General features: G+C 43.1%; 1 protein-coding gene across 12 annotated transcripts in view; it reads right to left on the bottom strand.

Annotated features, from left to right (window-relative positions):
• UBR5 (ubiquitin protein ligase E3 component n-recognin 5) overlaps positions 1-18,545 on the bottom strand; it is a 133,158-nt gene that overhangs the window by 14,244 nt on the left and 100,369 nt on the right. For 11 of the 12 annotated variants that reach the window (XM_073632069.1, XM_073632076.1, XM_073632072.1 and 8 more), the window contains 14 exons: positions 15,093-15,216; positions 13,979-14,090; positions 13,765-13,896; positions 13,428-13,689; positions 12,931-13,186; positions 12,635-12,846; positions 11,941-12,168; positions 9,697-9,770; positions 5,696-5,868; positions 5,284-5,397; positions 4,345-4,562; positions 3,087-3,207; positions 2,901-2,999; positions 2,083-2,326 (listed from right to left, as the gene is read on the bottom strand). In XM_073632069.1, coding sequence (XP_073488170.1) covers positions 2,083-2,326; positions 2,901-2,999; positions 3,087-3,207; positions 4,345-4,562; positions 5,284-5,397; positions 5,696-5,868; positions 9,697-9,770; positions 11,941-12,168; positions 12,635-12,846; positions 12,931-13,186; positions 13,428-13,689; positions 13,765-13,896; positions 13,979-14,090; positions 15,093-15,216 — 2,369 coding nt within the window. The remainder of the gene's footprint in view (positions 1-2,082; positions 2,327-2,900; positions 3,000-3,086; positions 3,208-4,344; positions 4,563-5,283; positions 5,398-5,695; positions 5,869-9,696; positions 9,771-11,940; positions 12,169-12,634; positions 12,847-12,930; positions 13,187-13,427; positions 13,690-13,764; positions 13,897-13,978; positions 14,091-15,092; positions 15,217-18,545) is intronic. The other variant, XM_073632073.1, reaches the window with a different exon arrangement.

Here is an 18,545-nt window from a genome sequence, read left to right as displayed (position 1 = left end):
AGTGTACATTACGGGATACAGATCTGTAGTGGTTACCACTGGGTTATATGCAGCCACCTTCAAGCAACTGGTCACTGGCAAAAATAAAGGCTCCTAACTCTGTATAGGATTAGTTCTTTTGTAACTCTTCAGCACCTAAAGCTAGAGGGGTTGCAATTGCTATTCATAAGACTTGTCCTTTTATAAAGACATCTCAACTAGTCAATCCTGACTTTTTTTTTTAAAAGGACATTTCAAGGGCAAAACTATACTACATACTAGCCAATCTGTATGCCCCCACAACCCATACTGTGCACTTCCACACAAAGTCTGAAGACATCAGCAGACTTTATGGAGGGATTACTCCAAGTACAGCCTCCCACCAAGGCAGTGCCTTAGCGTGGGTTGCCAGCGCCCGGGGCAAAGCAAATAATTTGCACCCCCCCTATCCTGCGGACTTTTAGCACTCCCCGAGACCCTTCAAATACAATAGTACTGACCTACCCTAACCTACTTGATTTCAACACTGACCAACCTGAGTCCTTTACTGACCACAACACTGACCACTATACTACACTAACTGACCCACCATACTACACTAACTGACTTTCTCCCCCCCCCCCCCCGGTGCCAGTAACACGAATCTCAAGAGGGAGTCTCACTCACCTTCGTGTATGGCTGGCCTGCATCAGTCCGGAGGAGGAGAAGAAGAAGACAGCGGCGGCTCACATTGCTTCTCTCCCCCGCGCTCTAGCTGCCATATTCAGTGTCCTGCGCAGTGCACTGTGATTGGGAGTTATGAGGGTCATGTGCAGAGGCGGGACTTCAGGAGAGATCAAGGATAGGCCAGCTCTACGCCTCACATGACCCCATACGCCCAATCACAGGGCGCCGGACACTGAACATGGCGGCCGGAGCCCGGGGACACAGGAATTTAAAATTAGTAGGAGACACATACTGGCGCCCCCCTAAATGTCGCGCCCGGGGCCACGGCACCCCCCACGCTACGCCACTGCACCAAGGTCCTGCTGAGGGGCCAACTGATCTGATTTTGTAGGAGCCGCAATGCCTATGGTGCAGCTGGAATCTTAAGAGAAACATTGTGCTAGAAGAATCAGAAAAACCTCCACAGGTAGAAGGTAAGCTTCTCCTAGTAGATATTAAATCCAAAACCAAACATGTAATATATTGCAGCTCTACAATCATTAGATGTTGAGGCTGCGCAAGTTATTTTCTTAGGCTTTTTTCACCTGGTGATCTGGGCCAGCAACACCTCTTGTATTACAGTGCCCTCCCTCTAAACCTTTGCACAGAGCAGTGAAGTATAAAACATTAAAAAAAAAAAAAAAAACCTTCAAACTGGGTTCACACTAGTGCAAACTGGATGCGGATTTCTCCACATCCAACTCGCCTGACAGGAGAGTGTGCCCGGCTCGCAATGGTTCACACAGCTCCGGGGCGGCCGCAGTCAGCATTTGCATTTGGAAAGGGTTCTGTGCGTCTTTGGTTCTGATACAGGGAAACATCGGACCCCCTGCTGTGAGCCGCAGCGTGTGTAAACCCAGCCTTAAAAAAGATTTAGAAAGAAGCTGTCATTCTGATTTCTAAGCCACATACTAGTTCCAGAACACTAAAGTAACACACATTTTTTTTTTTCCAGTTTATCCAAAACTTAGAGGGATTAGAACCCCTGTCAGGTTATTTTGCTGCCTGTGCTTGTTGGGGATATTTACCCTCTTTAAAGTCCTGTTTACCGTGAAAGTAAAAGAAAAAGATCAGCAGAGATCTTCCAATGACACCTCGATTCCCTCACATTAGAGGGATTTCCTCTCATTTCCTGTTTTGGCTATGGAACAGGAAGTGAAACGAAATCTTTCCTATGGAACAGATGGCAAAATCCTTTCCTTACTGTATCCACAATGAAAGGGAAAAAAAAAACAAACAAACACAAAAAAACCCCACTTTGCCTTTATTCTACTTTAATCCCAACCTATTCACTCGGACAAATTTGTTCAACCACACTGAAACTGTTAATCTTTTACAGTTTCCCCATGTTGTACTGGTAGAATATTGTTTAAACATCACATCCTATCAGAGGCTTACTTGTATGTGTTCCTTTGTTGGTGTTCTGAATGCAGTCTAGACTTGGCAATTTTTCATTTGACAGAAATGCTTGAGCAATAGCAGTATAGAAGCTTCGGGCTACTCCGCTGCCCTCTCCTGGCTCGTCTTTAAAAGTGACCTTTACCCTGTGCACAGCCATTGGTGTTGTGGCACACCTGCGCCCAAAATGGTTATTCAACTGCCTCATTGTCTGCTGAATAAGGAGGTCTCGGTCTCTGTCAACCTAAAGCCCAAGCAAAAAAAAAAAAAAAAAAAGGTTAAAATAGATCACTGCGTTTGATTAAAGTTTTGATTAAGCAATAATTATTTTGCTTTATATTTTAACAAAAGGATAAGCTAAATATAAAGACAACCATCACTCCAACAAAAATTCACTATCTCTGCTCCAGCGCTGTCCAGCTGCAGCACCGCTCCCTCTTACTTCCTGGTCTCACAGAAGAAACAGCAGCAGGAGCCATAGACTCATTTTGGAGGAGGGAGCAGGGGCATTGCTTTCCAGGCACTGTGTGTATGGGTGAACACAGCCCAGCACCAGAGCGTGCGTGCATGGATGCCTCCTTAGCAACCGGCTTGCTAAGGGGGCACCAGGAGGTGCAAAAAAACCTTAAGTATTATTAAGTTTACAATTAATGCCTAAAATCTATTTAAAAAAACAGCGCAAGTCAAGACTGATAGATGCATCTTGTTTTACGATTCAGAAGTGACCTTTAAACACCCACAAGGAGGAAGCGGATGTCACACAAATAGTGAAGAGTACTGGGATAGTCAAATTATGAGAATTTCTTGTGGAATCTTACCTCCAAGGTTAAATCTCTAGATTGCTGATTTCGCAGTTTTTCCATCTCTCTGCGGAATTTGGATTCTTTCACTTCAAAGCCACCCAACTCAGTCAATATCTATTTGAATGAGTAGAACTGTCAACCATCTACTACAAAAACAATACAGTATATAAAGAAGAGCTCTGAAGAACAATGAAAACTTACTGATCCCGGCTCTGCTCCAACATCCTCCATGAACACTCTGCCAAAAAGTTCAAGCGATAACCTCCATCGACCCAACAGCATATCATGAGATATTACCATGCCCATAAAACTGCACTGTGGCCTAGAATAAACACCACACATTAGTAAACAAGGGAAATTCATCTCAACTCAGTGTTGATCCTAGGTTACCCTTTCATAACGATTCAACAGTGTGCCTACTTGTTTGTTTCAGATAACCCTTTAATAGTTATTCAACACAGTGGGGGGGGTTACTAAAATTGGTGTTCAAAATCTGGTGCAGCTCTGCATAGAAACCAATCAGCTTCCTGGTTTTTTTTGACCAAAGCTTAATTTAACAAGCTGAAGTTAGAAGCCGATGCACTGCTGCACCAGATTTTGCACTCAGTTTTAGTAAATCAACCCCAGTATGCCAACTTATGGATTCTTGAAATTGCCTATGTAAGAATAAACCAGATCCAGAGAGAAACCCATTATCTATGGGTTGAAGCTGACAGTTTTTAATTGAGTAAATCTCTAAACTGGATCTCTACATCTGGAAAATGCAAAATACTCCATAGATTGTCTTTCAATCAAATAAAAATGGAGAACTTTGTACTTGCAGTAAGCCAATCATTAAATTTCAACTACATATGAACTGATAAGGAAAAGTTATACTACCCAATCACAGTAAGTAAAAAGTACCACGATTTTTGGTAAGACTATAAATCACGGTTCCTGAGCTCCCTCATATCTCCCAACACCTAGGCACAGATCACACGGCCTTGGTGTGCCAACAGTATTGTGGCTGTTTGATGTACTTTGGGTCTGCAGAGAGAGACCTTGACTGATGGACTTTCACCAAGAAATGTGAACAAGGCACATCTATGAAACAGTGTATATATGTAATGCAATTGGGGTATAGGCTTTATTCTTTGGACTCGGGACACTAAACAACTCTCAAATATGCTCGTAGACATTCAGATCTTCGGAATTAAAACACAAGCCAAGATAGTGTTTAGACTAGCCAACACCAACACTATGCAAGTATATAAGTAAAAAAGATAAAGAAAACCAAGCTCAGGATCATGCTTCAATTCTATAGAATCTTTTATCCAGTAGCAAGGAAATCAATCCAATTATTAAATGTTAACAAAGATCAGAAGGCAACTCTGGAAAACCCTCTCTGCACAGGGAAACATCAACATAAATCAAGACAAGACATTCCATATATAATTACGTGGATTGCAGAGTAGAGTACCTGAATGAAGTCAGAGGAGGGCCCTCGCTCTCTGTCAGCCCAATCTCTGCCAACAAGCTGCTCTTTAACTGAGCAGCCAGATCATGCGCTGATGGTCCTGGCTTCGAGCTGTCTGTTTCTTCCTGAGGTGCAGCAGTTTCTTCTGTCTCTTTCTGATGGGTTTGTATGCTCATTACATTCTTCAGGTTAGCAGCATAAGACATTTTGGTAGGCAAAACCTAACAAAAATACAATAAATCACACATAAATAACATCCTTAAAATGGTTGCACACACTTACATATACCCAGTGAAGTGATAAACCGATTAAACAAATCCTCATACATAAGTTGTACCTGCTTATCTGCAGTCTTCTCTACATCAGTTCAAAGTCCAGAATTTATAAAGTTTGTCTGAGCATTCAGAGAAAAGTAGTGGAGAGCTGAAGTTACTCTGGAGAGCTCAGTGAGGAGAGCACTGAGAGTTGATAGGAGGGAAGGGACATCCCTACCCCCCCCAACAAAGGAAAAAAGCTGAGTCTGTCAGTCAGCTAGAGATCCCTACCACTACCTTTTTTCATCAAACTCTACACAAAGTATGCTAGTTCACCAAACACTTAACTGCAAATAGAGCAGGTCACACCTTGTAACATCTTACCTCAGTCTTCTCCCTCCACTTCCAGCGGCAATGGTGTGCCGGCCCTTTAATGCAGAGAACTGCAAAAGGGGCATTTTACTTGATGTCCTAATTCAGAAGAAGTGGCTGAATGACACTGCACATCATTCAACCAGAAGAGAAGCGGAGGCTGGGACTACACAACAACGAGCAGTGTAGAGCTGACAGAGTAGGCACGGCTTTAAGACTTTATAATGGGGGCACAGAGTGATTTAAAGAAAATCCTTGAGATTTTATTTCTTGTAAAATATACCAAACATGACTAAGAGGGCTTTTGCATGCCTACCTCCAAACAGTTTCTGTCCACTGTCACTTCAAGCAGGCATTTTCCACTATTAGCTGAAGATGAATACAGGCCTTGACTTGGCCGGCCAAACAAGTCTTCCTTACGGGCATTGGGCTAAATAGGTGATGATAAATTGTAATGTAAAAATCAGTTACCACTTTTACCAAACAATGGGTAGTAGCATAAACACACTTTCTATTTAAAATGGTCCACGTACATCTCCCTCCATAGTCAAATAATTACCAGACCTATAGCAATGTGCAGACACCCAATTATAAGATAATGAAAAGCCTTGAGCAAGATAGATGGGTTTGTCATTGTCTAGGTTCTGGTTTATTTGATGAGGAGGGAAGGCAGATACAAGTGGAGGATTCTAACTGGAAAGCACAAGAGCTGCTTATATTAAGAATACCTGTAAGAGATGTGGCTGGTCAGCAAGTGGGATGGCTTCTGCAAGAGGAACCTCAAAAGGATTTGGTGGAATGCAGCCCAAGAAGGTCATAGAATCCGAGCGACGGAAGAATGGGTGATTCTGGCCAGTCTCCGCAGGTAGTGTATCTTCATCCTTGTCATTTAATGTAGAACCTAACAACAAGACATAGGTTTTATGGATGTTCCCACAGAATTCATTAGACAATTCCATAACTATGCTTTGGAGCAAGGTCTCCAAACTGTGGCCCTTCGCTTGCCTTTACCCAGCCCTTTGGGCACTCTTACTGCCAAGGATGCAAAGCCCTAGTCTTCCCATCGACACCAACGATTCCACATCATTTCATTCACCAACATTAAAGGGGACATATCTCTCCCTAATGACACCAACAATGGGGCAATACTCCTCCCTCCTACTGCCCATAGGCACTATATCATTTTTTTTTTACTCCCATTGACAAACAAGCCTGTATCATGGTTTACTCCCACCCAAAAGTATAAGTACAGTAAACTGGCTTTTTGTTTGTATAAAAAGTTACAAACTTTCTAAAGTATCACATTATTCACTAATACATAGTAACAAAAATTGGATTTTTGGTTTACCTGTAAAATCTTATTCTTAAAGTACATCACAGTACACAGGCTGTCTATATCTTCATCATCATAAAGTTATGCTGTACTTTCAGCACAAAAGAGACAGGAAGTTCACTTCCCAGGTATAACCCTTCCAGCAAGGCAGATGGATGGCAGCACTGTCCAGTGATTTACTCCAAGAAAAGGATTATACAGGCAAGCCAAAAATCCCCATTTTCTTTATCATACATACCAGGACACAGGGTATCTACACCTCCATTACGATAGGGATATCCCAAAGCACTGAATAAGAGGGGAAGGCAACAAGCTCCAAACAACAAAACCAGAACAGGCTAGAACTGCACACAGAAGCCTGCAAAATTTACTGACCAATGATAGCTTCCTTAGCGGCTCAAACATCCAGGTGGTAAAACTTTGTAAAAGTATGAACCAAAGGCCAGGGAGCAGCCTTGTAAACTTGAGCTACCCAAGTCTGATTACAAATAGACCAGGAGGCACAGACACTTCTGGTAGAATAAGCAGTTACCGAAAAGCAGTGAAAATTTCCTTTTAGACAATAAGTTTAAGAAACTGATGGATGCATCAAGAGATAGATTTGGAAGCTGCATACCTTGTGCCTTCAAGAAGCACAAAGATTCAAGCTGACAAATTGCAGAAGTTGACTTCAGGCAACACCAATAGCACCATCCACATCCAAAGTGTGAAGATCCTTGTCCCCCCAGTGTCAGTGGGACAAGAAAGATGGCACCTAGGACATGTGGAAAAAGCCAAACGCAAAAAACGAAAGTGGCGGGTCCTCCATAGAAAACTGCAGAAACTTTTGGCGAGATGGAAAGGGTAGATCATGCAGGTAAGCATATTTGATTTCCACTGATTTTATGAAATCTCCCTGCTGGAGAAAGGGCACCACAGACTGCACCAACATCACCTGGAACTTCTGCACTCATAGAAACTTGAGTTTTCTTGATATCCAAGAAGGGACAAACATTGTGAAGTGTTGAAACCGTAAAACCTTTTTTTATTTTCTGGAACTGGAATGATCACTTGAGATAGAAGATAAATGAGCTTGCAAAAGAGCAAAATCTTTTTGTGGCTTTGAAGAAACAGTTGAAAGAAGAGCAGAGGTGGAAGGCTCTGAAATTCCAGCTTGTAGCCCTCAAGCCACTGTGTTGTGGACCCACTCTTCCCACAATGACCCCAGCCCAAACCCCCCCACATCCCAAGTGGAGGTGCCCCTTTATAGCGAATGGGACTTGTTCAGCTTTGGAGTCCTTGGCTTCCTGCAGAACAGAGACTGGGGTTTGGGGTCTAAGTCCTGAGGAATGCTTCTTGGAAGTAGGAGTGGTAAGCTTTTGAACTGTAGGCTTTGCCTTCTTTTTAAACGCTTACTTACTCTTCCCTATGACCACCTTCTGGATGTAATCAGCCAAAGCAGGATCCCCTTGAAGGGTAAATGTTTCACATGGTCCTGGCAGAAAGTTGTTGAATCAAGTCTTTCAAAGCTCCAGAGCATGTGGGAAATGTACCAGGTTTCTTCTTCTGGTTTTGGCATCTCCGTTAGAAGTGCCCCCCTCTCTCGTCATGTTACAATGTACAGGAGAGGATTGAGGATGTTGTGGCAGATGCCATGATCCAAATCCTGTGCCCTCTGGGAGTAGAGGACTCTGGTAGCAAAAACTTCAAATTAGTCTGGACTATTTGTGCAAGGAAACTCACAAAGGCCTTCTAGGTCTGAGATAAACCCTAAACCTGAACAGCATAGTTAGGACACCTCACCCCGTACATCCACTCCTCTCTGCTGTCAATGAGACACTGCCAGCTGACCAATAACATAGGGACCCTTGATGGGAACAGTGGCCTGAGTCAGCCGAGAGGGCACAGAGTCTCTAAGCACCAGCGAACTTGGTTACCCTTGATTTGACCCTTTCTAATTCGGACAGTGCTTCATTAGGAAAAGTTGTGTGGCCTCTTAAATACTTGCTGTGACCTGTTGTCCCACAAAGTAATCGCGCTACTGCAACCTGTAGTGCCAAACAATGGCAATTGGTCTGCTGTGACCTGTAGTCACCAAAAGGCAACCGCTCTGTTGCAACCTGTAGTCCCACAAGAACCTGCACTGCTGCCTTACACAGGGATCCAATATGGCCACCGCTGGTGCCCAACTTGACACGACACACTGCACAAAGGCATGTGGCCTAGTCAGTCTAGAGTAAGTGCAGGGGGATGTGACTTGGCCTACCAGACCACCCCCAAGATCTGCTACTGCTATCCAGCACTTGGCAGCCTGTGAAACTATACAGTTTATAAGCTTTCTCGCCATGAGGGTTTGGTTGCTAGAGAAGGAAAAAAAGGCTACTATAGCAAGACTACCCAAGGGCACACACCATTCCAAGTTGCAGGACCCCTAGGGGATCCAATCTTCACCCATCATGGCAGGCAACGCTACAAGGGCCTTCTGGGACTTGACAGCCCAACTGGGGATCATTGCCCTGGACATGTAAAGTACCCCCACATTTGGCAAGGCAATATTTGCTTGCACAATTTTCTTTTTCGCTGTGTCCAGTTCCCACCAGCAACATTACAGAGCAGGGTCCGAGTCCCATTCCTCCAAACATAGAAAAACTACAGCAAATCAGAGTAGAAAAGGCCAGTCTCCTAATTCCAGAAAGAACCATCAAGAAACTAGATATTTTTCATGCAGAGACTGCACAAACCTGACCAACACCTTAGACCATAGCAAAAAAAAAAAAAAAAAAAACTGAAGCCTTGCCTGGCAGGGAGGGATCTTCCTGTCATTTTGCCAGTGTTCAATCACCTAAAAATGGTAGCACAACTATCATAATGGAGATAAAGAGTCCTTGGATGTACTACTTCTATTATTGTCCATGACAGGAGTTTAGAAACAAAAAAAATTCAACCGTTAACAGTTAAAGCCCAATTACAGCCATTTTTTTGTTTGGATTCATGAGGGAAGAGTTACAGCCTGAACCAGAGAGACTTCTCTTCTCTTGTGACAAGAAACAAAATCATAATTAGGACAAGGAGGAACGTTAAAACGTCTGAATAATTATATAACTGTCTGTGCCCTCCTGTCCCAGAGATGATTCCACCTCATTTCTTGAACGAAGGTCAAATAACAAGGACATGTCCCCAATGAGGCCACAGACAAATACCTAAGAAAATTTTAATTCTTTTCTACTGTATGCAAAACTAAATAAAAAAAAAAAAAAATGACTGGATGTACGCATTAATCCAAGTATTCTGAAGACACTGTTAAAAACAGATCAAAGCTCCTGAAAATAAATTTGAAATCTTGACCATTACCTGATTAAATACATGATTTTGCTAAAATCTGTTCAGAAACAAAAGTAATATTTCACAAGTACTAACTCTGATTGGTGTCGTCATCATTCTCATGCTCCGAGTCTTCATTATCAAGGCCAAGTTCTAGGAGTTCTCGAGTTCTAAGCAAATAGAAATAGAATTAAAGCTGAACTCCAGGCAAACAGATAGGCACATCAATGAAAGATATACAAGAGCTGATTTTCCTGTCAAAGAGTTTGTATTTCTGATAATAGACATGAGATTTACACAACTCTGCCACATAGCTTATCCCTGTCTAGCAGGTAACTGTAGTACGAAACATGTTATCTTTCAGCTGTAGCCCACACTGATGAATTTAAAGGTTGAAGTGGTGCAGCGGATTCCAAGTCCTTTTCTGTAGCTTTGCAGATGTGCTGTGCTAGCACCTTCGCCATAAGTAGCTAGTAGATGGATGGCTCTCACCTGGAGCAGCTTTGCTTGTGTGTTTCCTGTTATACAGCAAACTGATTACCCCATCTCGCTATTCGCATGTCCCAAGTTAGCACATGAGTACAGCAGCGGTTCAGCTGCAGCAGAACCGCTCTGAATCTGAGCTCAGGCATTAAAGCGGTATTACAGTACCTTTTTTTTTTTTTATTTAACAGGCACCAAAGGTGGTTTATTGCCATAATGTGCTAGAATTTACAGCATATTAGCACATTATGATAGGCTTACCTGTCAAACAGCCACCCATTGCTCAGCTGTCACTGATCCTGCTGGTCACAGAAGCATCCATCTTTGCCCGGTCTTTCGTCCAGGTTCGGCCTCTCTGGGTGCTTAAATGGCCAGGGTGCAATGTCACTCCTGCGCAGGTGCACAGGAGTCACATCACAGCACATTGCGGTGCCATAAATGCACACGGAGCTCAGCGTACATTACAGCTGAAAGGAGATTTATGACAGAGGAGGTTGAAGGGGGCTCATTTGTCAGTTTTTTAATATGTTTACTTAATACAACTGAGAATTGCAAGATGCGGATACCAAGTTACCACTGATAACTGGTACTTAAAGCGGAACTTCACTCAAAAAGTGAACAGGTGGAAGGTGGACTCCTGATTTCGGTACCCACTCCAACTTCCTTGTTTGGCGAGGAGAAGCCACTCGCCCTACCCCTGCCTTCTGGGACACGTCACATGCCCCAGAGGGTTGCAGGACCATTCACAAAGCGCTGTGTGAGTTCACACATGTGCAGTGAGAATCGGATTGTAGTTTCCCAGGAAGCCACAGCTGGCTCCTGTGGCAGCAATACGCATAGATAAGACCCAGCTGCGGGAAGACAGCACTGGACTCCAGACACTAGTAAGTACCCAGTTTTTGGAGCTGCTGACTTAAAAAAAAAAAAAAAAAAAAAAAAAAAAACAAAAACAAAAAAAACCCAAACACAAGCTGAAGTTCCTCTTTAAACGACATTTATCCTGTTAGTGCCGACAGCATGCAAATATGCAGCCTCTCGGCAGCTGGGCCTTGGCTCAGAGAAGCCGCGTATTTGCATGCAATAGCTGTGCCGAGATTGCGCCAGCGGCTAATGGAAACCTCTCCATCGCTGCTTGCAATCCAGAGTTTTCCGATCATGTGATCGCCGTGACAGCCAATCACGGAGCTCACAGGGCCTGCCCCCTGGCATTCTAGGGGCCTGAGCGGTTGCCAAGAAGTTTATATATTTAATGTTGCAGTGATAAATACAGAGCTACATTCTGTGTCTTTTTTATGTCTGGTGCTCAGAGATCTTAAAGAGGAACTTCCCACCAAAAATCTTGTGTGTAATCCAATATAGGTCTTTAAAACTCGACAAAACTGATGAGCTCCCAATCCTAATGTTACCATAATCCCTAACCGGAATTTTTCATTTCTGTGAAAAAAACAAAACAGAAGAGCAAGTAATATAGACTATCATGTCCTGCACCCTTATGGAACTATCAGCAGCTATGCAGAAAAGCCAAGCTTAAAATAGCCATGCTGGAGAGATTGGAGACCTCCAAGCAAACATTCCTGGATAAAACTATTAACACTGAGTGAAAACCTGCAAAACTACACCCAGAACAGAGACATTACCATCTGGTTGGAGTTGCCCTTTAAAAGCTAGTTTAGGAAGAATGTGCCCCTGAAATGGCTTGTTAACTTTCCTCTGAAATGGCTACAAATGAATTATCTACAAGATAAAAACTCCAAATGACTGAAGTTTCCACAGCTGTCTGCCTTCTACAATCCTTCAAATAGAGGAATTAAAGATATCTTTACACACAAATGGTTTATATCAAATGGCGAAGTTTACCTTTTCCTCTCTAGCTGAGGTGTGTCCAGTGTGGTCTGTTGGTTCATTGCTTTGATCCAGTAAATAAGAGCCTGGAAAACATAGGCCACGTGTTTCAGGGAACACACGTCCAACACCGGAAGCACATCGGAATGTTCATCATTGTGAGAACGCATTAGTGAGAGCGCATAGTTCAGAAAATCTCCGCGTGCAGACATTCCTTGACGTGCACTTAGTAGGGTGGCTCTTCTAGAAGGAAAAGCAACTTTACATTAAAAAGGGAGAACCTGACCAACACGAGCAGAAAGCAAGAAAGCCACTTTAAATATTGTAAGAGCGCAGATTGCGTTTAAACATCAGTACAGCTGGATAAAGGGGTTAAAGGGGTGGTAGGTGTCAGAGAAGAACCTCGTTAGTGTTAGTTTAAAATGGTTGCTACAGCTGGTCCAGTGCTTGGTTTTAAGTAAACAGCCTCAAGGCATGGGTACCCTGTGAGAACTGTGGAGATTCTAGGGTTAAGGACAGACAACTAGATGAATGTGAACTGCGATATACAGTTTTTATGGAGCATGTGACAAAATATGGAAAACTTAAAACGAAAAACAAAAAACAAAAAAAAACAAGCCTCCAGGAAACCTTTGCCAGCTGTGTTCTCTTTAGCCAAGTCATGGCACTTCAACACTATAACAAGACAATAGTGCCAAATAGAAAATACCTTCTGCCTTCTAGTGTCCTCAGGCTGGCTTCTTCTCGGGCAGTCATGCGTTCTCTTCTGGTGGGATTCTGAGAAGCATGAAGAGGATGGTTTGGATGACCTGGATCTCCAGCTGAAGACAGTGCAGACCCATAACGAAGCTGAGCTTCAGTGGAATCCATTATACTGACCATCCAGTTCCATGTTGGAATAAGCTTTTCTTCCACATAGGTCTGAAAAATCAGAATGGTACAAGTCAGAACAATGTAAATCCCACCAACAATGTGAAGCGCTTAGAGTTCTAGACAATGCCACACCTGCAAGTTAACTGCATCTTGATAAGTCAGCTTTACAGCAGCAGGAATCTGAGAGTAGACCAAATGGTTGTATTTTGGGATGAGCCCCATTAAGTCCGATATTTGCCGAATAACTATGCTATAAGCCCTTGCCAGACTGCTTGCCGATGTCAAGTAGCTACTGGAGTTGCTGGCTTCAAGGGCTGCTGCTGCAGTAGAGCTCATGTTTCCACTTCGACGTAAACTAGATGGTTCAATGTAAATTAGAGCTCCTGAACTTGCTAGGGAAAAAAAAAAAAAAAAAAAAAAAAAAGTTGAAATTCAGAAACATATGTTTACAATACGTTTCCTACCACAGTTATGAATATAGAAAGTAAAACACATTATGATGACTATTCTATATTAGAAAGAATTTGAAAATATAAATATAAATTGAGGTCGAGCCCAAGACCCTGTGGTGGGTAAAGTGCAACAAGCAAGCAGAAATGTTTTGAGGATGAAAAAAAAAGGTCTGCAACTTGCCTGCAGGGGTAGAAGTGCTAGATGGAGCTGTGTTAGGAGTTCTTTGATTCTGTGTGTTCCTCACAGCCCACTGCATAGAACGAGGAGCTTGTGCAGCACCATTGGCATGGTTGCTGTTTGTAGACCTCTCTAAAGGCTCATCAATCATAAATGTCTCCTGGTCAAGGTCATCGCTCTGACTACTGCTGCTGTCAGAGTCGCTGGAGTCATTGGACTGGGAGTCATCCTCAGAGAAGAATGCTGGAACACTGCTGGCACCTGCAAGGCAAAGATTTTTAAGTTTAGATCTATATCGACCATAGACACATGTAAGGAGTCAAGTGAAATACATACCTGCTTCTGAGCCGGCAGTTGCTGCTGTGACAACACTTCTGCGGCCACTAGCATTGTCCTGATTACTGTGATTGCTTTCACTGTCGCTTTCCGTCTCAGCAGCAGCCAGAAGGTCCAACTCCATGTCACTCCCTGAAAAAAAAAAAACAAAAAACATTAGTACTGTGACTAGGACCAACGCTGATAACTTATGGTCTATACAATTGCACTTTACCATCCTCATCATGCTCATCATGTTGTCCTTCAGCTTCTGCATTCTCTTCTCCATGTTCCTCTTGCTCATCATGATGGTCTTCCTCACCAGCAACTCCTTCTACTACTTCCACCTGAAAGATGGGTCACAAGACATCAGAAAAAAAAAAAAAAAAAAAAAAAAAAGACAGCCAGCATAGTGAACAGGGAAAAAACCATGATGCCCCAGTGGCACAGGAAATCATTTTTTGCCTGTGGCCAAATTATATAATTTCTTCTCTGGGTGCTGATTGTGAGGATTTAACCACCTTAAAGACCAATCCTTTTCTGGCACTTTTTGTTTACAAGTTTAAATCAGTATTTTTTCCTAGAAAATTACTTAGAACCCCCAAACAGATACTGTTTTTTGTGTTTTAGCAGAGACCGTAGAGAATAAAACTGCGATCTTTGCAATATTTAATGTCGCACAGTATTTCCACAGTGGTTTTTCAAACGCAATTTTTTTGAAATTATACACTTTAATGAATTTTAATGCAAAAAAACAAACAATATCTAACCCAATTTTTTTTTGTAAAATATAAAAGATGTTACCCAACATGTCACACTTTTAAACTGTTCACGCCCATGGAATGGTGGTAAACTATGATACTTAAAAATCTCTATAGGCAAGATTTTAAAACATTTTCTACAGCTTTCCAGTTTAGCGTTACAGAGGAGGCCTAGTGCTAGAATTATTGCTCTCGCTCTTCCATTTGCGGTGATAACTTACATGTGGCATAAACACTGTTTACATATGCGTGCTGAACTTGCGTATGTGCTTGCTTCTGCGCGCAAGTACAGCGAGATGTGGTCAATTTTTTTTCTTTTTTTTTTTTAATTTATCTGATTTTTTTTTTTTTTAATTGATCTTTCGCAAAAAAAAAAAAAAAAAAAAACACTTGCAAACCAAAACACATACATACCTCAGCCATACCGGTCAGCAAATGTTTTTTTATTATTGTTGTGCCTAGCTATTGTGATTTTTGTGTTTTGTGGAATGCAATTGTGTTTTAGTAATTTCCCTTTGGGATTATTAAAATATTCTGGGAAAAAAAAAAAAAAAAAAAAGTCCTGAGTTTGTTAGAAGCAGAAGCTACCTCTTCCACGTCGGCAGACACAATATCATCTTGTTCCTCATCCCTGCTTCTCACTGGCTGTGACTGGCTTATTCTTCTCTGCTGAGGATTTCTAATGATGTAAGATGACTGCGATTGACTGGAACTAGAAAAAAAAAAAAATATATAAGAGAAAAAGAAGGTATCAAGATTATCCTAAGTGAAGAAAAAGTGCCAACAGCATCTACCATTATCCAGAAAAAAAAAAAAAAAAACTCAGAAGCCATTTACTTCTGCAGAAGCTTCTGCACTGGAAACGTTTGGGTGTCTTGGGCGTCTGCGTCACCTGCTGCACTTTGTAGCCTATTCCTCCAGTTCTACGTCAATATAGGATGCAGCTGTTCTAGAGAGGCCATAGATAAACCACAGAGCATTTCAGGGAGCGCAGGCATCTGACACACCTAAGTGTTCAATGATGAAGAGTCTTAGGTCGATGTAGGTACAAGAGAAGATCTGAGTCAGCGCCCCATCCAAGAGATAAATAAGCATCCAAGACAATCAAACTCCTGACCCTCTCCAGGTCTGGAAAAGCATCAACAGCTGTGGAGCAAGGGATATATTAAAGCGGAGTTCCACCCAAAAGTGGAACTTCTGCTCATTTATCTCCTCTCCCCCTCCCCACAGCCCATGACGTCACCGTGGGGCTCCCCCCTCCTCCCCGTCGCCGGGCCAGTAGGAGAGGAGCGGGGCCTCGCACATGTGCAGTAGGGTTCCCGGCGTGAAGCCATAAGGCTACACTGCCGGGTTCCCCTTATCCGCAATGGTTGCGGCAGCACCGGACAGCTGATGGAAACATTAGCTGCCATGCCGACATTGCTGGACTCCAGGACAGGCAAGTGTCCTATTATTAAAAGCCAGCAGCTGCAGTATGTGTAGCTGCTGGCTTTTTATTTTTTAGGGCGGACCTCTGCTTTAAGGAAATATGCTTAGTATGTTGGCTAGGGTCTGGGCAAGAGAAGGTACCTGGAAGTTCTTCCCCAGGAGGCTGCTGATACCCCCTGCTGGAGACAGAGTATGTCCAGAGGGTTTATCTGTGGCAAGACGTAGGGCCATTCTGTCTGCTGACAATCCAGGGGGGGGGGCACAGGTCCCTCTCCAGCGATGATCTTTACCTGCCATGCAGAATCTAGGTGCAGGCAGATGCACAATTCCTTCCTCTCTGTGCAACCTCTAGTAGATGAGCACAAGCTCTCAATGCAATTTCAAGATTAATAGCTCAAGCAAGGCTATTTGCACTCCGTACCATCCAGTGCAGGAGCTAGGCACCTCTCCCTCTTGCAGGGGTCTGCCACTTCTTCCCGGGGCGAAGACACTGCAACATCTAGATGGTGTCCAACAGAGTCCAAAGTAGGAAACAGTTAAGGCAGGATCATCCAATGTAAAGGGAACGATTTGTTCAGAGGAACCAGACGGTAATCCTGGGCACAGAGTTGTTGCAGAGGGGGTACCCCAGGGGACAAGATGCTATAACAGTCACCTGAACAAGCTAAAGGATTACTGCAGGGGACTACCTGATCTGCATAGACATGACTGTAGGCCTGATCAAAACCCAAATCTGATTGCAAAGGGGAGCTAAAAAGAGCCAGAAGGGAAGGGGAGACATCCTTAAAAGTTCCTTCAACATCTTACACCCTGGAGAAACGATTAACTATTTTTGCCTAAAGACATTGGAGTGACACATACACAAGGGAGGGTCTGGATGGCCTCCCTAACCCGTGACAGGTGGCTGTTAAGATGGCAGAAACAATACTGAGATGATGGCAGGGGACTGCCATGCGTCAAGAACGCTTATCAGAACTAGAGATTGCTGTGACTGAGTCTGAGTTAAAGATGGTCAGAGCCCACTGTGATCCATGTTTGTTCTAAAAACCAAAGGAAGAAGCACAGGTGTTCTCCATAATAGGGCAGATTGGGCCACAAATTCTGGATTAAATGTAGAGGTTCAAGGAATCCAGGATGGAATCATCCGCCCCCTCCCAGACAGGGTTTAAATTATGATTGAGGGTACAATTATCCGTCTAATCAGGGCCAGTATCAATTCCAGGTGAGGGATCCCTCACTTACATCAGGAGGACCGGGCCCAATGAGACATGATAATAACAGTTATGAGTCACGCTACAATTATGGTCCAAATCAGTACAATAGGAACCACTCTGATAATGGGAGGAATAATCCAGAATACGATTATAATATCGATACTCCGAACCGATTTTTTCCACTCCAGGATAGAGAGGGTCCCAATGGTTTTGGCCCGACATAATATGGTCAGAGGGATACATATCATGAGGCCTATAACCCAAGGGAAGGCCCAGTGAAAGATCAGCCCAATAGATCGAATGATAGGAATCATGAACAAGGGAATTGGGGTTTTCCGAGGCTCAATCAGGGAAAAAAAAGGCCCGTCAAAGGCAAAGAGGAATTAGAGGGGGGAGGAGAGTTCAGTCAAAAAAGGAAAAGAATGTGAAAAGTGTTGGAATCTTCAATTGGAGCTCAAGGGCCTTTGCTCGACAAGGGCCTAAAATTCACCCCGCCCAAGAAGCTCAATAAATTCGAAACCTATATGGACGTACACAAGTACCTATGTAGAATAAACATCAAACGTCATTTTGCATCAGCCCCCACTAGGGAGACAGGGTCTATTCAGCCAGAGTATCAACATTCTGGACTCTCGAATGCTTCCCTTTTTAACCCACCAGGTGCCCTCGCCCCATCTGAGGGTTTTCAGAGATGTGGTTTTGAGGGACCCTGGAATCCATAAAAAAGTTAAGAACTCTAGAATGACCAAAAGTTTAGAGGATGGGTTAGACTCACTTTGTAACAATAAGAACCTAGCCATCCTCTCTGCGGATAAGGGTGGGGGGATAGTCGTATTAGATCGAAGCAACTACCTTAAAGAAATGCATAGAATAGTCGATGACCGTGAAACCTATATTCTTTTGAATGGCAATCCGGCAATTAAATATAAGAAAACATTGAAGGTCCTGGTTCAAAAAGGCTTTGACTACAATATACTTAAGAGAAAGCATTCCTAGGACCTAAGGCCCCACGTGTACCAATTTTGTACTATTTGCCCAAAATCCATAAGAGCCTTACTTGCCTCCCGGGTCGTCCCATTGTCATTGGTATTGACTCAGTCACGACCCGGATGGGCAAGTATATGTATTTCTTTTTACAGCCCCTTGTCCAACAGATACCATTGTATCTTAAGGATACATGGCACGTTATTAATCTACTTTCACGGTTTAGTCCCAAAGAGGATATGTGGTTGGTGACAGCAGATGTCACATCCTTATATACTGGAATACCTCACAATTTGGGCATAGCAGCTGTGAGATACTATTTAGAAACTTTATCTGATGTGCCACCCAATCAATTTCATTATGGAATTGTTAGAATTTGCGGCTAACCATTACTTTTGGTTTAACAATCAATTTT

Source organism: Aquarana catesbeiana, linkage group LG05 (assembly GCF_042186555.1).
Source record: "Aquarana catesbeiana isolate 2022-GZ linkage group LG05, ASM4218655v1, whole genome shotgun sequence".
Lineage (NCBI taxonomy): Eukaryota > Metazoa > Chordata > Amphibia > Anura > Ranidae > Aquarana > Aquarana catesbeiana.
The sequence above is the reverse complement of the archived record's forward strand: the minus strand, read 5'-3'. Positions and strand labels throughout refer to the sequence as shown.